This window comes from Ictidomys tridecemlineatus, chromosome 7 (assembly GCF_052094955.1).
Source record: "Ictidomys tridecemlineatus isolate mIctTri1 chromosome 7, mIctTri1.hap1, whole genome shotgun sequence".
NCBI classification, from domain to species: Eukaryota; Metazoa; Chordata; class Mammalia; order Rodentia; family Sciuridae; genus Ictidomys; species Ictidomys tridecemlineatus.
This window is the reverse complement of record NC_135483.1, coordinates 9,040,403-9,054,900: the sequence shown is the minus strand read 5'-3', so window position 1 is coordinate 9,054,900 and position 14,498 is coordinate 9,040,403. Positions and strand designations below refer to the sequence as shown.

The 14,498-nt window shown below is 32.7% G+C and overlaps 1 protein-coding gene across 14 annotated transcripts in view; it reads left to right on the top strand.

The window, feature by feature from the left end:
* Positions 1-14,498, top strand: part of Phf20l1 (PHD finger protein 20 like 1) — a 71,057-nt gene that overhangs the window by 36,511 nt on the left and 20,048 nt on the right. For 13 of the 14 annotated variants that reach the window (XM_078016681.1, XM_078016684.1, XM_078016683.1 and 10 more), the window contains 4 exons: positions 54-242; positions 500-706; positions 7,257-7,313; positions 8,502-8,609. In XM_078016681.1, the coding sequence (XP_077872807.1) occupies positions 54-242; positions 500-706; positions 7,257-7,313; positions 8,502-8,609 (561 nt within the window). The remainder of the gene's footprint in view (positions 1-53; positions 243-499; positions 707-7,256; positions 7,314-8,501; positions 8,610-14,498) is intronic. The other variant, XM_078016690.1, reaches the window with a different exon arrangement.

The window sequence follows — 14,498 nt, the reverse complement described above, 5'->3', positions numbered from 1 at the left end:
TAAGATGATACTGGTATGTATCTGCTTCGTGAACATTGAAGATCTTTTTCTAGGTCCTCCACAGCCTGTGAATCCCCCTAGACCTTGCAAGCATAGTGAGCGGAGAAGAAGATCTCAGCGGTTAGCCACCTTACCCATGCCTGATGATTCTGTAGAAAAGGTTTCTTCTCCCTCTCCAGCCACTGATGGAAAAGTATTGTCCATCAGTTCTCAGAATCAGCAAGAGTCTTCAGTACCAGAGGGTAAAGTATATTGATTTCCTATAGAACCCAACATAAAGGAAGATAAAGAAAAAACTAAAATATAAAGATTATTAGAATGTTAAAAATTTCTGCTTTTCCTTTCTTACATCTTTTAGGATTTATAAGCACTTTATTCTACAAATATTATCAGGTGCCTTCTTTGTGCCAGGCATATTTAAATACCACTAATCCGTATTGATAGTAATGGGGCCATTTTCGCTATGTTAATATTATGTTACATTCTTTATTTTATGTAGTGCCTGATGTTGTACATTTACCACTTGAGAAGATGGGGCCCTGTCTCCCTCTTGACTTAAGTCGTGGTTCAGAAGTTGCAGTGCCACTAGCCCCCGATTCATCTCTCCACAATGAATGTTCCAGGGCAGAAAAGGAAGATACACAGAGGCTTAGCAATCATTCTTCCAAAGCAGTGACTGATGGGCGAGGAGCTCCAGCAGCAGCAGGTAGGGAGAACTTAAAACAGGCTCGCTGTGACTGGGTATAAGCATTTTCATTCCTAGATGATTTCTTTTCATAAATACCTACAGGTAATATATGGAGGATAGTTTCTGTTGGTTTAAAACTTCTTTGATGAGATCACTTTCTTTATCATTATTCCCTGGACTTGTTTCTTTCCTTGTCACTCATAGCTTTTACCTGCTTCTTTCTTATATATTTACTTCTAATTAGAATTATTAGAGCTCATTATAATTAAGGAAATTCTGACTTGTGGAGCTAGAAGTTACTTAATGGGATCAAATCTTAGGTTTGAAGACTTTAATAGAATTTAATAATTTAGAAGCACTTAGTTTGAATTTAACCTTATACCTGTATCTTACCTGTAATTCCATAGTTAGGAGCAGAATCCCCAGATACAGTGCAATTTGTCATTGTTATTTGGGGAGTCTAATATGTAAAATCAGAATGCGTAACAGTTTTGGATGATTTTCTATTTTTTTTTTTTTTTTTGTAATCTGAAAGCATTTTTGGAGGTATTTTATCAAGTTGAGTTTCTAAATCTAACAGTGTTAATTCATAATTTCCATATATGGAATATATTAATTATATTTTAATTATAATTAAATATTGCAATATTTTAATTATAAGTTTCACAGAATTATAACCATGTAAAGAATATGTGTTTGTGCAAACTTTTTAAAAAGCAAATACTAGTTTCAGATGTTTTTCTAGTAAATTATTGATTTGGAGTTGGATAGGTGAAAGAGGTCTGACTTGAGTCAGTTCTGAAGTAGAGAACATAGAGCAGTTTTTTGATTTGCAGCCAGGTGTATTGGTGATAATGGTTTTTAACAGCATCTTGCATGAAACCACTTTATCAGCTCCTTAATGAAGTGTGAGGCTTGATGCTACTTGCTCTTTTCTAGTTGTGGTGTAAATTGAAATAAAATGATAGAGGTGACTTGAGAAACATACTTATTTTGAATTTATTGCCTTTAATTCTTTCAAAGTAAAGATGTTACTATTAAATATACAATATTTACAATTCTACTTTATCTATAAAGATTAAAGTATTTTACACATGATAGTTTTTCCTTATTTTGTTTTAAAATAAAACAGGAATCACATTTGAAGACTTGAAAGTTTTGAAATATTTCCTATGATTTCTTAAATATGGTCCATTGTCTTTGGACATTTTTTTCTAAGTTTGGTTTTTTCCTTAGGGCACTGAATTTTTCTTTTCCCTCTTTCCACAATATTTCTTAATTATCATTAACCTTTTGGGATATTTTTCCTGATGAAGGTCTTATGTAATTTTTTAACATTCTGTCACTTGTTACTGTATCAAATAGATGAAAAAACATGTTGAATTTATAATGATATGTATCCATTGGAAAAAGTTATTTTTAGATGTGCACGTGGAAATATTAATATTTTTCTTGACATACGAATTTTCTGATACTGGTAAGACTGAACTATAGATCAATACAAGTGGCTATACAATTACTAAGAGTATTATGTAACCCAGATTATACATATCCTAAAATATCAGAGTGATAATTATGCATGGAAATGTTTTACCAGGTGATTCTGCTCCTAATTAACTTAGTCTCTCTTTTTTCCCGAATTTTGAGCGTATTTATAGAGATGCACCTGACTACCTTGGAATGTGGTTCTTATTCTTCATCGTGGTTAAAATATACTGGGTAGAGGGAATACACTCCAGTCTTTATTTCCTTTTTAAATAAAAAGTAGTAACTATTTTGGGAGTAAATGTAGTAAGACAGTTTCCTAGGAAAGTGGAGAGAAGTTTAGATTTATCATGTGATGGATCTTTAGATGTGTTTGTGGAAGACCCTGTGGCAGTTGGCACTTTAATTGCTTACATCAAGTAAGCAATGCATGGTCTTAAATGTTAATTACTGAAAGTAAGTTTAATTAAAGGATTATACATAGTATTTTTGAATTTATTTCTATGACCACTTTTTAAATTTTTTATCTTTTGGACGTAATGGAATTTAAGTCATATTCTAATTGGACAGCTTTTGATTAAAAAATGTTAGCCTGTTTTGCTTGCACTGAAGTTATAAGTGATTTGCATGCTTTTTGCAATATTTTTGTCATCTACCCTTTCTACACTCTTTTGTAGTATTTTGGAGTTCTTCTGCCTTCCAACTTAGTTTTAGAGTTGAGACACTAAGTTTTTATGTTATTGTTCTTTATATATATTTGGTTGGGTGTTATTCATCTAATTTATAAAAGAAATTTGGTTATTCTTTAATTTTAAAGCCTTTCTAGAAAGCATTATGTACCATAACACATCAGTGGCATTTTCTGGGTGGTTTTTGTTAATTTGAAACTCCTGAGGAATTTAGAATGATGAGAATATTAATTGATAACTGGGAAGTAGCTCAGCAAACAGGTCTTTTTTGTGTACAAAACACATGAGCAATGCTTAGCTTAACAGTGGTGTTGAAGTAGATGAGGTTATGCCAGTGATCCAATCATTATATATACCTGTTCATAACAGGTTAAAATTTTGTTTTTCATTATTTTTCCAGTAGAGATAATGCATTTGCACTAATCCATCTACATTCTTCCACTGGGATGGATGGTAACATGACTAACCAAGGTTAGGAATACTTATGTTGTCCCACATTAGCAAAAAAGAGTGATTGTAAATTTGTAAAACATTGATTTGGAAAACATTTATTTTCATTTTATTTGTCAGAGTGCTTTATTTAACAGAGCCAAACAATTTGAGTTATGGATACAGTCTCAGAAGAATTTAATTTTGTTAATGTCTGGGAATATAGAGTAGATCAAGTTTTTAAAAAAGTTCCCTTTTGTAAAAAACAAAATAACAACAAAAAAATTTTTCTTGTCTTCTAAGGGATCTTAGGTCCACACATATCTATTCTTCATCAAAATGTTTTCAGGTAGGGAACACTATACATGCACAAGATACATAATGTGCCCTAAGGAACTTGAGATCTACAAGTAACATAAAGCCAAAAATGAATAGTAACAATAATTTTAATGTAAGATGTAAATCACTTAAGATGTATATGAGTACTGTTTGATAAAAGAAGAAAAGATTGTTCTTAGGAGGCTTTAGGCTGAGAGACGGCTTTTTAGGTGATCTTGGCTAGGTTGACAGTAAATCCACAGAGCAGTGCTGGAGGAACCACCCACCTGCCCTGTCTTCTTACTTTCTTTAAGCAAAAATTAAACAGATCAGCCTCCTTGAAACTCAACTTTTCATGTGTATGAAGTCTGTGGTCACTTTGGGCTCTAAAATTCTGAACATTTATCATACAATTAATGATGCATTTGATGAAGCCCAACTTTACGTCAAAGAAAACATCATGATATGTTAGGATTATTAATTTTCATCTATTCTTAGAAATGATCATATTCTGTAAAGACATATGGGATTGTAAATTGTATGAAAATTATATGAATATAGTTTTAAAATTTTTTAGTTATAGCCTTGATTTGAAAGAAATACCTGTAGTAACAGATTTTCATTTTTCTCATCTTTGAGCAAGATAGTATATAAATATGGGATATTTAGGTATGTTTATCACAGAATATTTTAGTTAATGTGGATATAAACATTGGATTAACATGTGTATATGAAGAATGTACCTGTATAACCTTATCAGGATGTTCATTATCAAGCCAGTAAATATTAGGTAATTTAATTTAGTTTAGTTTTAGCTGAAATTCATTAAGCTTTTCTTCATTTTCATTCAAAGTCGTATCTTGAATTAGTTTTTAAATGAAATGTTGATATGAGTAAGTAAATAAATATGTAAATTTCTCATTATAGTTAAAATAGTCCAGCTCTTCTTAGTAAATCCCCTATAAAGAGCCTGTGAATTATATTAATGATTGGTTAACATACTTTTATTCACTAAGGAAAAAACACATGTAGGTATTATTAATATAGAGATTATTTAATATTGTATAATGTATTTAATGTAGGGATTATTAGTCTGAGTTAGTGTTAAAAAAAGCATGACAGAACATAAAGTGATATTGGCTGATTTTAAAGTGGCCTCAATTTCTATCCCAACATTAACTGTGAATTTCCTAAGAGCCTTTTTGTTTTAAATTGTTTTTTAACTTACTTATCAGAATTGTTAAAACTACAACTGCAGACTTCATGATCTATCTCTACCCCTACCACAAATGTTTCTGGCTTCTACAGAGTCTGGGGTCGTTTCTTTTTTAAACTGAAGAGTCTGGGGTGGTTAGCCCTCACTCTGGAAAGGGCTTGAAAAATCACTCTACATTTCTGATTTAGAAATTGTGTGTAAGCAGGTGAGATTCAGAGTTCTACCTCTTTTACTTCAAAGTAGCTCCATTTGTTTTTTGCTTTTTTGTTTATATATTAGACTTCTACATAATAGTTTATTTGAAGAAAATGTTGTGTTGATAAAATTTAGTTTAAAAATCATAATATATTAATGTTCTAGTACTCAGGTTTTCAAATTCTGGTGTATTGAAATAAAAGCATTATAGTGAATTTCTTACAAAACTAGGTATATATTTTGTTGAATTCTAGAATAGGTCTATTTTGTTTATTTGTGTGTAACAAATTTCTAGTCAGTATTTTATTTCTGAATATTTATTTTAATATCCTTACTTGTGTAAAATGTCAACAACCCTTGACCAGTTCCCCAATTTCACTTTTGAAATTTTTCTACTTAACAATATCTAAAAGGTTTGGTAGCTACTGGAACATGTGAAAACCAACTCTGGAACTACCTCTTCTGAAAGCATTCTGAGATTGACTGCATCAGTTCTCATGTACTATTCTTTGTTCTGAAGTAATGTTCCATAGCCACTGCATTTGTCTTTCATGTGCTGGTGGGGTAAAGTGGAGCATATTATGGTCAGTGAAATGGCCCAATAAGACAGTTCATTTGGTCTCATACCCCACTCCACCCCAGGACATCTCAAATTGCTCCATCTCTTGACCTGGATATCCAGCGCTCCAGAGAAGGAAAAGCCTAAGAGCCAATAGTCATTGTCAAGTACTGCTTCTGAATGTATCTGTGCCCACTGAGAATTTAGAAACCACATGTCTTATTTTTTGAATCATAAATGCTTTCCCATTTTCAAAAAAATATTGCCTAATGAGGTTTCCAAGATGCCAGGATTAGTCAAAAGAAAGTGATTGATTTGCTCAAAAGTCTTGATAATAAGGAAATGTAATTGTATTTCTCTCTGCTCTGATGTCCCTTTTATTTTCTGTGTTGTAAAAAATGAGATTACCACTATTCTTATTAATTTGAAACTTTATTAAAGCCTTATTGGTATATATATAATTTGAGTGATATTTTTATATTTTGTGTTTAAATTATGTAAAGTATTTAAAATAAGATGAATGAAATGCTATTTTGATACCATTATAGATTATTTTTTATTTTTTAAAAATAAAAAAAAACTAATAAATGGAGATGATATTATTGCATAACTTAATAAACCAAAATAATACTCTAAATGCACCATAGTGTATTGCTTAGATTAACCCTAATCACAAATAAGGTGTCAGTATTAGGAATGACTGAATATGAGTTGAGAAGCTTGGTTGAAGGTATCTGTTTTAGTTAGCTACCCTGTTATGGAGGTACAATATTGGTTTAAAAATGTATTTTGGACTATTAGATAATATTACCTAAGTGACATTAAGATTGACTACTTTTATGTGTGAACGTTCCCTTGTGTTTACCTTTATATGTGGGACCAAAAATAATTTGCTGAAGTTCTGTTTTGGCTATTATTATCTAACAAATCATGATGAAGTTCAGAGGAATAAGTTTGTTTAAGGCAAGAAGAGGTTAAATATTAGCTTAAAAATTTTACATAGTTTGTTGACAAATGGTGTATTTTAACATGAAGTTTAATATTTCATTTGGATAGCCTGAGTAGCATTCATGTCAGAACTACAGAAGCAGAAATGGTACGTGGATCCACTGCTCAAATATATTTTGGCACCTTCAAGATTGCCAAAGGCTGTGGTGTTATAGCAAACTTTTACTGGTGGCTTCAGACAGTTATCTTCATTGATGCTTATGGTTAATAGTAATTCTATTTCTTGAAATGCCGTTGTCTCAAAGTATTACCCTACTACAAAAGAGAACGTGAGAAAGAGTACTTATTTACTAGGCACTGGTCTGAGCATTTCACATATTTCGATTCACATAATCCTGATAAAAACACAGGTAGATCTTTATGTTTGACAAATAAGAAAACTGAAGTACAGAGACATTAAATGACATACTCAAGGCCTTATCTCTTAGAATATGGTAGAACCAGCATTGACACTGGGTAGTCTCAGGGAGCAAAAAATGACCCTTAACTTACTGGTTTTTGAAAGCAAGAAATTCCACCTTATTTCTTATTCTGGCAGTAAAATAACCGTGGATCTTTAGAAACAAAGAGAATTTTATGTATAGTTTTGTGAGCAATTATAACTGAAATCATTGCCCCATATTTCTAATTTTTCTAATTAAATTTACATCTTTTCTCCCTAATCTACAGGGATATTGAAAACAGAAAAAAAAGTGAAGTTGGAAGAAAAAAGCTCAACTGCATTTGGTATGAACAGAAAGTAATATTTAAGCAAAAGACTAGAAAGCTTGATAGAGGGAGGACGGAATCTTTCTCTTCCTTTTCCCTGTTAAAGCTGTATTATGTATACATGATCCTCCACTTTATTGCTTATCAGTGTTAGTTGGCTCCAGATATACCCTTTCTTTAGTACAGATTTTGTAATTTTATGTGTATTTATTGTTAGGAGAGTCTGACTTCTCTGAGAAGTTGCTTTGTTTCTAAACATCTCCAGTTCAAATTATGGCTGTTTCAAAATAAGCCTTCACATAATATTGTTGAGACTTAGAGGGTAGATTATACATTAGTCGTTTCTTTTCAGGGTTTCTTCAACTTGTCTGATGAAAAAGTTGCTGAGTTTTCTACTGTTTTTTCGGTCTTCTGTGCTGTAATTATTAAAAAAGCATGCAGTTAAAAAAAAAAGCGTGCAGTAATGGATTATAGTCTTACATTGTTCTTTAGCTTAAGTAATTGGAAGTTGGGCCACTGAAAGTTGGTCAAATGTGGTTGATAGATTGTGGGCTAAACTTCTCTTAGTTGAACTACAGCTGCTAGAATATATGTGCTGATTTAATTTGAAATAAAATGTTCTAGGGTATCCATTTATGTAAGGTCCACAAATTGGGGGAAAGAATGCTTTAAAACTTTAAGGAAAAACAGTATAATGAGGTGTTTTTTTCTTTTTTGTTTTTAGTCTTTATTCTTATAGACAGAGAAAGTGTTGGAAAATTAGGGCTATTTATGGATTAATTTATAAAAAAAATTCTAAAGAACAGTCTATCTTTTTAAAAAAATCTTCTAATATTTTCTCAGTAAATGATGTATGGAAATGCTGATCTTCCTCTGTGAGGACTTTATTAAAAAATGAAGTTTAATTTCTTGCCACATGAGAATTGAATATATTACTTCTTTAAAGGTTTTAACCACTGTCTGTATTAACTTCAAGGTGTCAGGAATTGGGATTTCTCAGCACTGCTAATGAAGATCCCCTCTTATAGTCCAATAAACTAAGCAGGAGTTCCAGACTCATGACATGAGCAGTTTAATTGAATCCATCCACTCTGGGCAGGTGACTGGAATAGCTACTGAAGCCATAAATGCTGCTGTTAGGTTAAACCACAGAGGGACCACTCAGGATTACTCGTGATTACTGAAGTATTTGTTTTTATTGTTTAGGTAAGAGAAAAGAAAAGGATAAAGAAAGAAAGGAGAAGAGAGACAAAGATCACTACAAACCAAAACAGAAGAAGAAGAAGAAGAAGAAAAAGAAATCTAAGCAGCATGGTAAGTATGTTGATTGTTATTGTTGTTTCTTAATATTCTGAGATTCTTTTAATTCTCCCATTTTATCAAAATCGAGATGTAACAAAAGATCCCTGTGTTTTGACAACTGAGATATTCTTGCAACTTCCCATTTTCTTGTAATTTCAAAAACATACACCTCTGTTTTACCAGGTCTGTAAATTAATTACTGTAACGGTTAGGCTTTCATTTTCAGCATTATGATACACTAGATACTCTAAGCACTTTCCAAATACCAAAGGAATCATTTTCCTTTATAGAGTCACTTAATTTTCCAGAATGAGGGAGAAGTACAGATTTTTTTAAAAAACCGAAAACTTAAGATGAAATTCGCTACGAGCACTCCATCTCTAAAGGAAATCCTGAAGGATATACTTAAAGGGAAAAGGAAAATGATGACAAGAGGAAGACTGAGATGCCAGGAGACATGATGAGCTTGGCTAAATCTGAACATTGTCTGTGTAATCATAGTTTGATTTATTGGGAAAACAAAATGAAATTATAAAGAACAAAAATACTTAATAATGGCTCATAAGTTGGGAGGCACATCCTTGTATTTCATTGTCTTTAAGCTCCTTTTGTTGATTGGAGGAGCACCAGACTTGTGGCTTATAGGTTCAATACATTAAATGTACATTTTAAAATTTCTCATGTAAGTATTAAAGAATAGAAGCTCAGGGTATAATTTCTATAGTAAAAGGAAGAAAAAATGTAATGAGTATACCATCCACACCCAAAGAAGACAGTAAGAGAGAAAAATATAGATTACAAAATAAAATATTATAAATAAATCCAAATATATCACTATTTATAATCATATCAGAAAGATTATTATAGTAGATTTTAAAATCCAGTCCTCTTTTATTTACAAAAGATGTATGTAAATATAAGGATGGAGAAAATTGAAAAATGTTGGGGGAAAAGCATGGAAAAAATTTGGTAAGTAAATAATGACTAAAAATAGAAATTAGAGTAGATGTATTATTAACAGGTAGTCATTAAGGCAAAAATGATTCCTAGACATTAGAGGTTAACACGACATGATAAAGATTCAGTTCTCTTTATATTTTATTATATAAAATACCTACATTTTATCATTGAATAATTTCATCATATTCGTATTAGATAAATTAACAAAAGTGAAAAATGTTCTATAAGATAAAAGAACCTGCAGTGTCTGCATGGACCTTTTGTGAGTGACAGGTCCATGCAGACATTGCAGGTTCTGAATGTGAGATTTTTTTCAGACACACATGGTTCTTAAAACTGACCACATGAGACAGGTTTAAGCAAACTTTAGCAAATGGTAGAAATTGGTATAATATAAACCTGTAGTTTCTCATCACAGTATTATCACAGAACCAGTATCAAAAAGATAAGAGCCCTGAATATTTAGAAATTAGGCAACATAGTTCTAAATAATTCATGGATCAAACAAAAAGTCCAAAGGGAAGATAAAAAAAATGTGAACCTGAAAGATGATGGGAATATTGTATGTTAAAACTTTGTGAGTGTAGTATAAGGACACACAAACAAAATGTATTGTCATACAGGTGTATAGGAAAGGTGAAACAGCAGCGAGGCTTGCTACTTAAGAATTTAAAAGATCAAGAATAAATCCAAAAAACTAGAGTCTAGTTAAAGCACATGAACAAAATTTATTGAACTAAAAAATGCTAAAAAGAATTTAAAAATGCCAAATTTAATTATTTAAAAAACTAAAATAATCAACAAGCCTCAGAAAAAAAGATGAACCATACAAATAAACATTAGGAATGAAGAGAACATAATTACAAATGCTCCAGGCTTTAAGATGATGTTATAAACAACTTTATACAAAGAACTTTAAAGGTTAGAGGAAGGTTTGGAGAACTGCCAGAAATCAAACTCAGAAAGAAGGTACAAACCTTAGTAGTCTCCAAATTTTAAAAGAAGTTTAATCAGTATTTTAAGATCTTAAAGAAAAAAAAAGACAGGACCAGAATGTTTTGTTGTTAAGTTTTATCAAAACTAAAACAAGAGAAAACTCCAAAAATGTGTATAAATTATTTCAAAATTTAGAAAAAGAATAATCTCATAGTGGGTACATAGGGCCCCCATCATAAATATATATCCACATCCTAATACTTATTACCTGTGAATGTGTATGTATTTAGGAATAGGATCTTTGCTGAAGTGATGAACTAAATTATGTTCAGAATAAGACATCAGGATTTAATGTTGGATCCTTAAATATGGGGCTTTAAGACCCCCAGAGATGAAGAACAAGTGAAGGTGGAGGCAAAGTTTGGAGTAATTCAGCCCTAGGCCAAGCTGGTACTGCCAGAAGGAAGGATTGTGCCCTGGAGCCTTCAGAGGAGTGCAATTCTATCAACCAAGACCTGATTTTGACTTCTGAACTTAAAAACTTTGAGAGAATGAATTTCTGGTGTTTTTTTCTTTTTTTTTTTTTTTTTTGTTGTTGTTTTTTAATGTACTTGGAATTGAATTATACAGGGTCTCACTGAGTTGCTTAGGGCTTCACTAAATTGCTGCTGCTGGCTTTGAACTTATGATCCTCCTGGCTCAGCCTCCTAAGCTGCTGGGATAACAGGTGTATACTACCATGCCTGTCAAATTTCTATCTTTTTAAGCCACCAAATTTGTGGTTCTCTCTTGTGGCACAGAGAACCACTTCATGAAATTGACCACATTAAGAGGTGAAGGAGAACAAACGTTACTGTCTATAAATTTCAACACCTATATGCACTTTGGTTTTTATTAATACTGTGAATAGCTGAGTATAAAATCTTATTTAGAAACATTATAGGCCTAAGTGAAAGTAAGAAAATCCGTATTCATGGTTTGGAAGATTCAATATTGGAAAGATGTCAGTCATGTTAAATAGATGTATGTATTCAGTGCTGATTCTAAAACTTAAAATGGAAGAATAAAGACCCAGAAATAATACAGTTACTCTTGAGATAGAAGAAGATTAACTATTCAGCTGTAGTTATTAGGTGCTCTGGTATTTTGGAGGAATATATGTAATGATCAAGGACAAAATAGATAGTCCAGATCAAATTCATTATATTTGTACAGATCTTCTGTTGAAGATTTAATGGGTAAAGGGTAAAGATTACTAAGTGGCAGACCAATTTGTTATTAAGATGGGGTAGAAAAATGAAAATGCATTCTTTTCTTATACCATACACAAAAATAATTTCAGGCATATGTGGAGAGAAAATTGTAAAGCTTTGAAGGACAGTATACGAAAATATTTTTATGATCTTTATTTAGGCAGGGTAGAATTTCTAAACAAAAAATGCTAGCCCTGATGAGATAAGTTGAAAATACGGCTAGACTGAAATTAAGAAGTTTTGTTCATCAAAAAATAGAGTGAAAAGACAACCTGCAAACCACAAGAAATGTAACATGTATACCTGACAAAAAAGATTAAGTATTTTGAATATATTTCTACTCTTCTGAATCAAAAATGGAAGTGACACAGAATGAAAAAGGGCAAAAGACTCTAGCAGGTTCTTCACAGAGACAGAAACCTCAGGTGGATCATAGTAAGATGTTCAGGGTAGTGAGAGGCTGGCTAAATGCAGTTTGTAGAACATAGTAAAGTATATTTCTTACCTGCCATGTTGCAAAAATTACAAGGTAAATACTTCATATGTTGTTGAGGAATGGAAACAAGTATACAATTACAGTGTAAAATAGGGTGAGTGCCATGTGCCCTGAAAGTTCCTGAGGAAACTCACATTGTGCTGTGGAGCATGCGCAGCCAGCTCTCCCTTAAGACACTGTGTCCCTTCAGCAGGGTCACTCCATGGGCTGAAAAGCCTAATTACATCTACAGGACTCGCCAGGGCAGGATGTTAAGCTGAAAATCCAGTCCCTTAAGAGAACATAATTCTATTCAGGTCAGGATTAAAATGTTATCATACTAAACAGTATTGTTTTAGTGATTGATTATGTGGGAGAGCAAGAGAATGATGAACAATAATTCAGAAAATTACTACCTGAGATGGGAAAGGGATGTTTTATCAGTTCATATTGGAAAGTGACACAAAGAAGGCTTTAAAAATGGTGAGTTTTTCCTTCAACTGCAGGATTGGTGCCTGAGTATTTTGTCGTATTGATTGTCTTTATGTCATGCTCATTTTTTTCATATTCATTAAACATTTAATAAAATGAGTTTTAAAAGATGTAAATGTATAAAGGTTGCCAGGCATTGCTGTAGTGGGTAACCATGATTGGGAAATTCTTCAGATCTCAACTTTCTGTGTAGTCTAAAAATAACATCTAATTTTCCCACAGAATGTGAGGCTCCTATATTCTCTAAAGCTGCCAGAGTAAATATGAAGATAGAGGATCACAGTGAGATTGACAAGATTGAAACCACTTAGGGAGAGAATCTTAAACATTTCCATGCACTCCTGTGCCTCCCTTGCTTCTCAAGTCTTTCCTCCTACTCTTCTACCCCTCCCCAGCCCATTCCTGGCCCCTCCACATATTACCTAAGAGCCCTGTAAACAAAAAATCATTAACCATAAACTCTGATTACCAAATACCCTCCTATAAGTGGTGCGTCATAAGCTTCAGACTGCAGATAAAACTGCCTGATGAACTCTTTACTAATCCGTCTCTGGGGGATGAGCCCAGCCAGGTGCTCCAGCGGAAACCCTGAATCCTCCCACTAGGAGCAGCTAGTTGTTTAAGCCATGATGCTGCATCAGTGATCTGAGACTTGCTCCAGGCTGCAGTGCCAATCACAGAATCTTACATTGCTGTAACATGAGAAGTTTGGGGGAAAGATAACAGTGGAGAGCTGATTAAAAAAAAAAAAAAAAAAAAAACACCAAAAAACCAGAATAAGAAAGGGGCCACACTTGGTGGCAAAGGGTGGGATAGAGAGGGCTTGTGAGAAGGCTACAAGTAGTAACTTGAAAGAAACAAGAGTGATTAGAATCACAGAGAAAAAAACTGCAAAGAAAACTTGCATCTTAGAATAGTGATCAGCCCTTAACTTTAGTAACCTTTACAACAACCCTTTTAAAATGTAGCACTTTAAATTACATATAGATATTTGTATATATCTGTATCTGTATATTTAATGAAACAAGAAGAATCTTATACTTTGTTTGTGTTTTAAAATTAGGCCTGTAAATGAACATTCTTGCTTTGTCCAAGGCATCCTGGTAAATGCTGATGATGCACAGAAGCATTGCTATTTGTAAACACAGGTGTTGAGTCTGGTAATCACCAGCATCTTTGTAATTAATTATTCCATTTCAGGAAAATTTATTCTGAGCTGTTTACATTCATTTGGAAGTGATACTTTCCCCCAGATGATTAGAAGAGTGATATTTAAGTGGGAAGTATGGGGTTTTCAGTAATTTTAAAAATGTAAAGTCATCTTAATGTTTAAGAATTCGCAGTATTACCGTCTGAGGTTCCTACTACAAAATGTTTCTTGGTGTACAAGTAGCACCATGAGGGATTTTTAAACACCATTTATTCACAACTCATAATATTTTTTTTAAAGAGAGAGAATTTTAATATTTATTTTTTTAGTTTTTAGCAGACACAACATCTTTGTTTGTATGTGGTGCTGAGGATCAAACCCGGGCCGCACGCATGCCAGGCGAGCGCGCTACCACTTGAGCCACGTCCCCAGCCCAACAACTCATAATATTTTGCATATTGTGCTTGTATTCATTATGTACCAAACACTAAGCATTCTATACATATTAATTCATTTAATCCTCATGCTAACTGTACAGTAGTGCTTGACAGCTGCATTTTACAGTTAACTATAGCAGAGAGAAAGCGTCTTCTAATTTGACATAAGTAACAAATAGTGACAAGCAAATTTACACC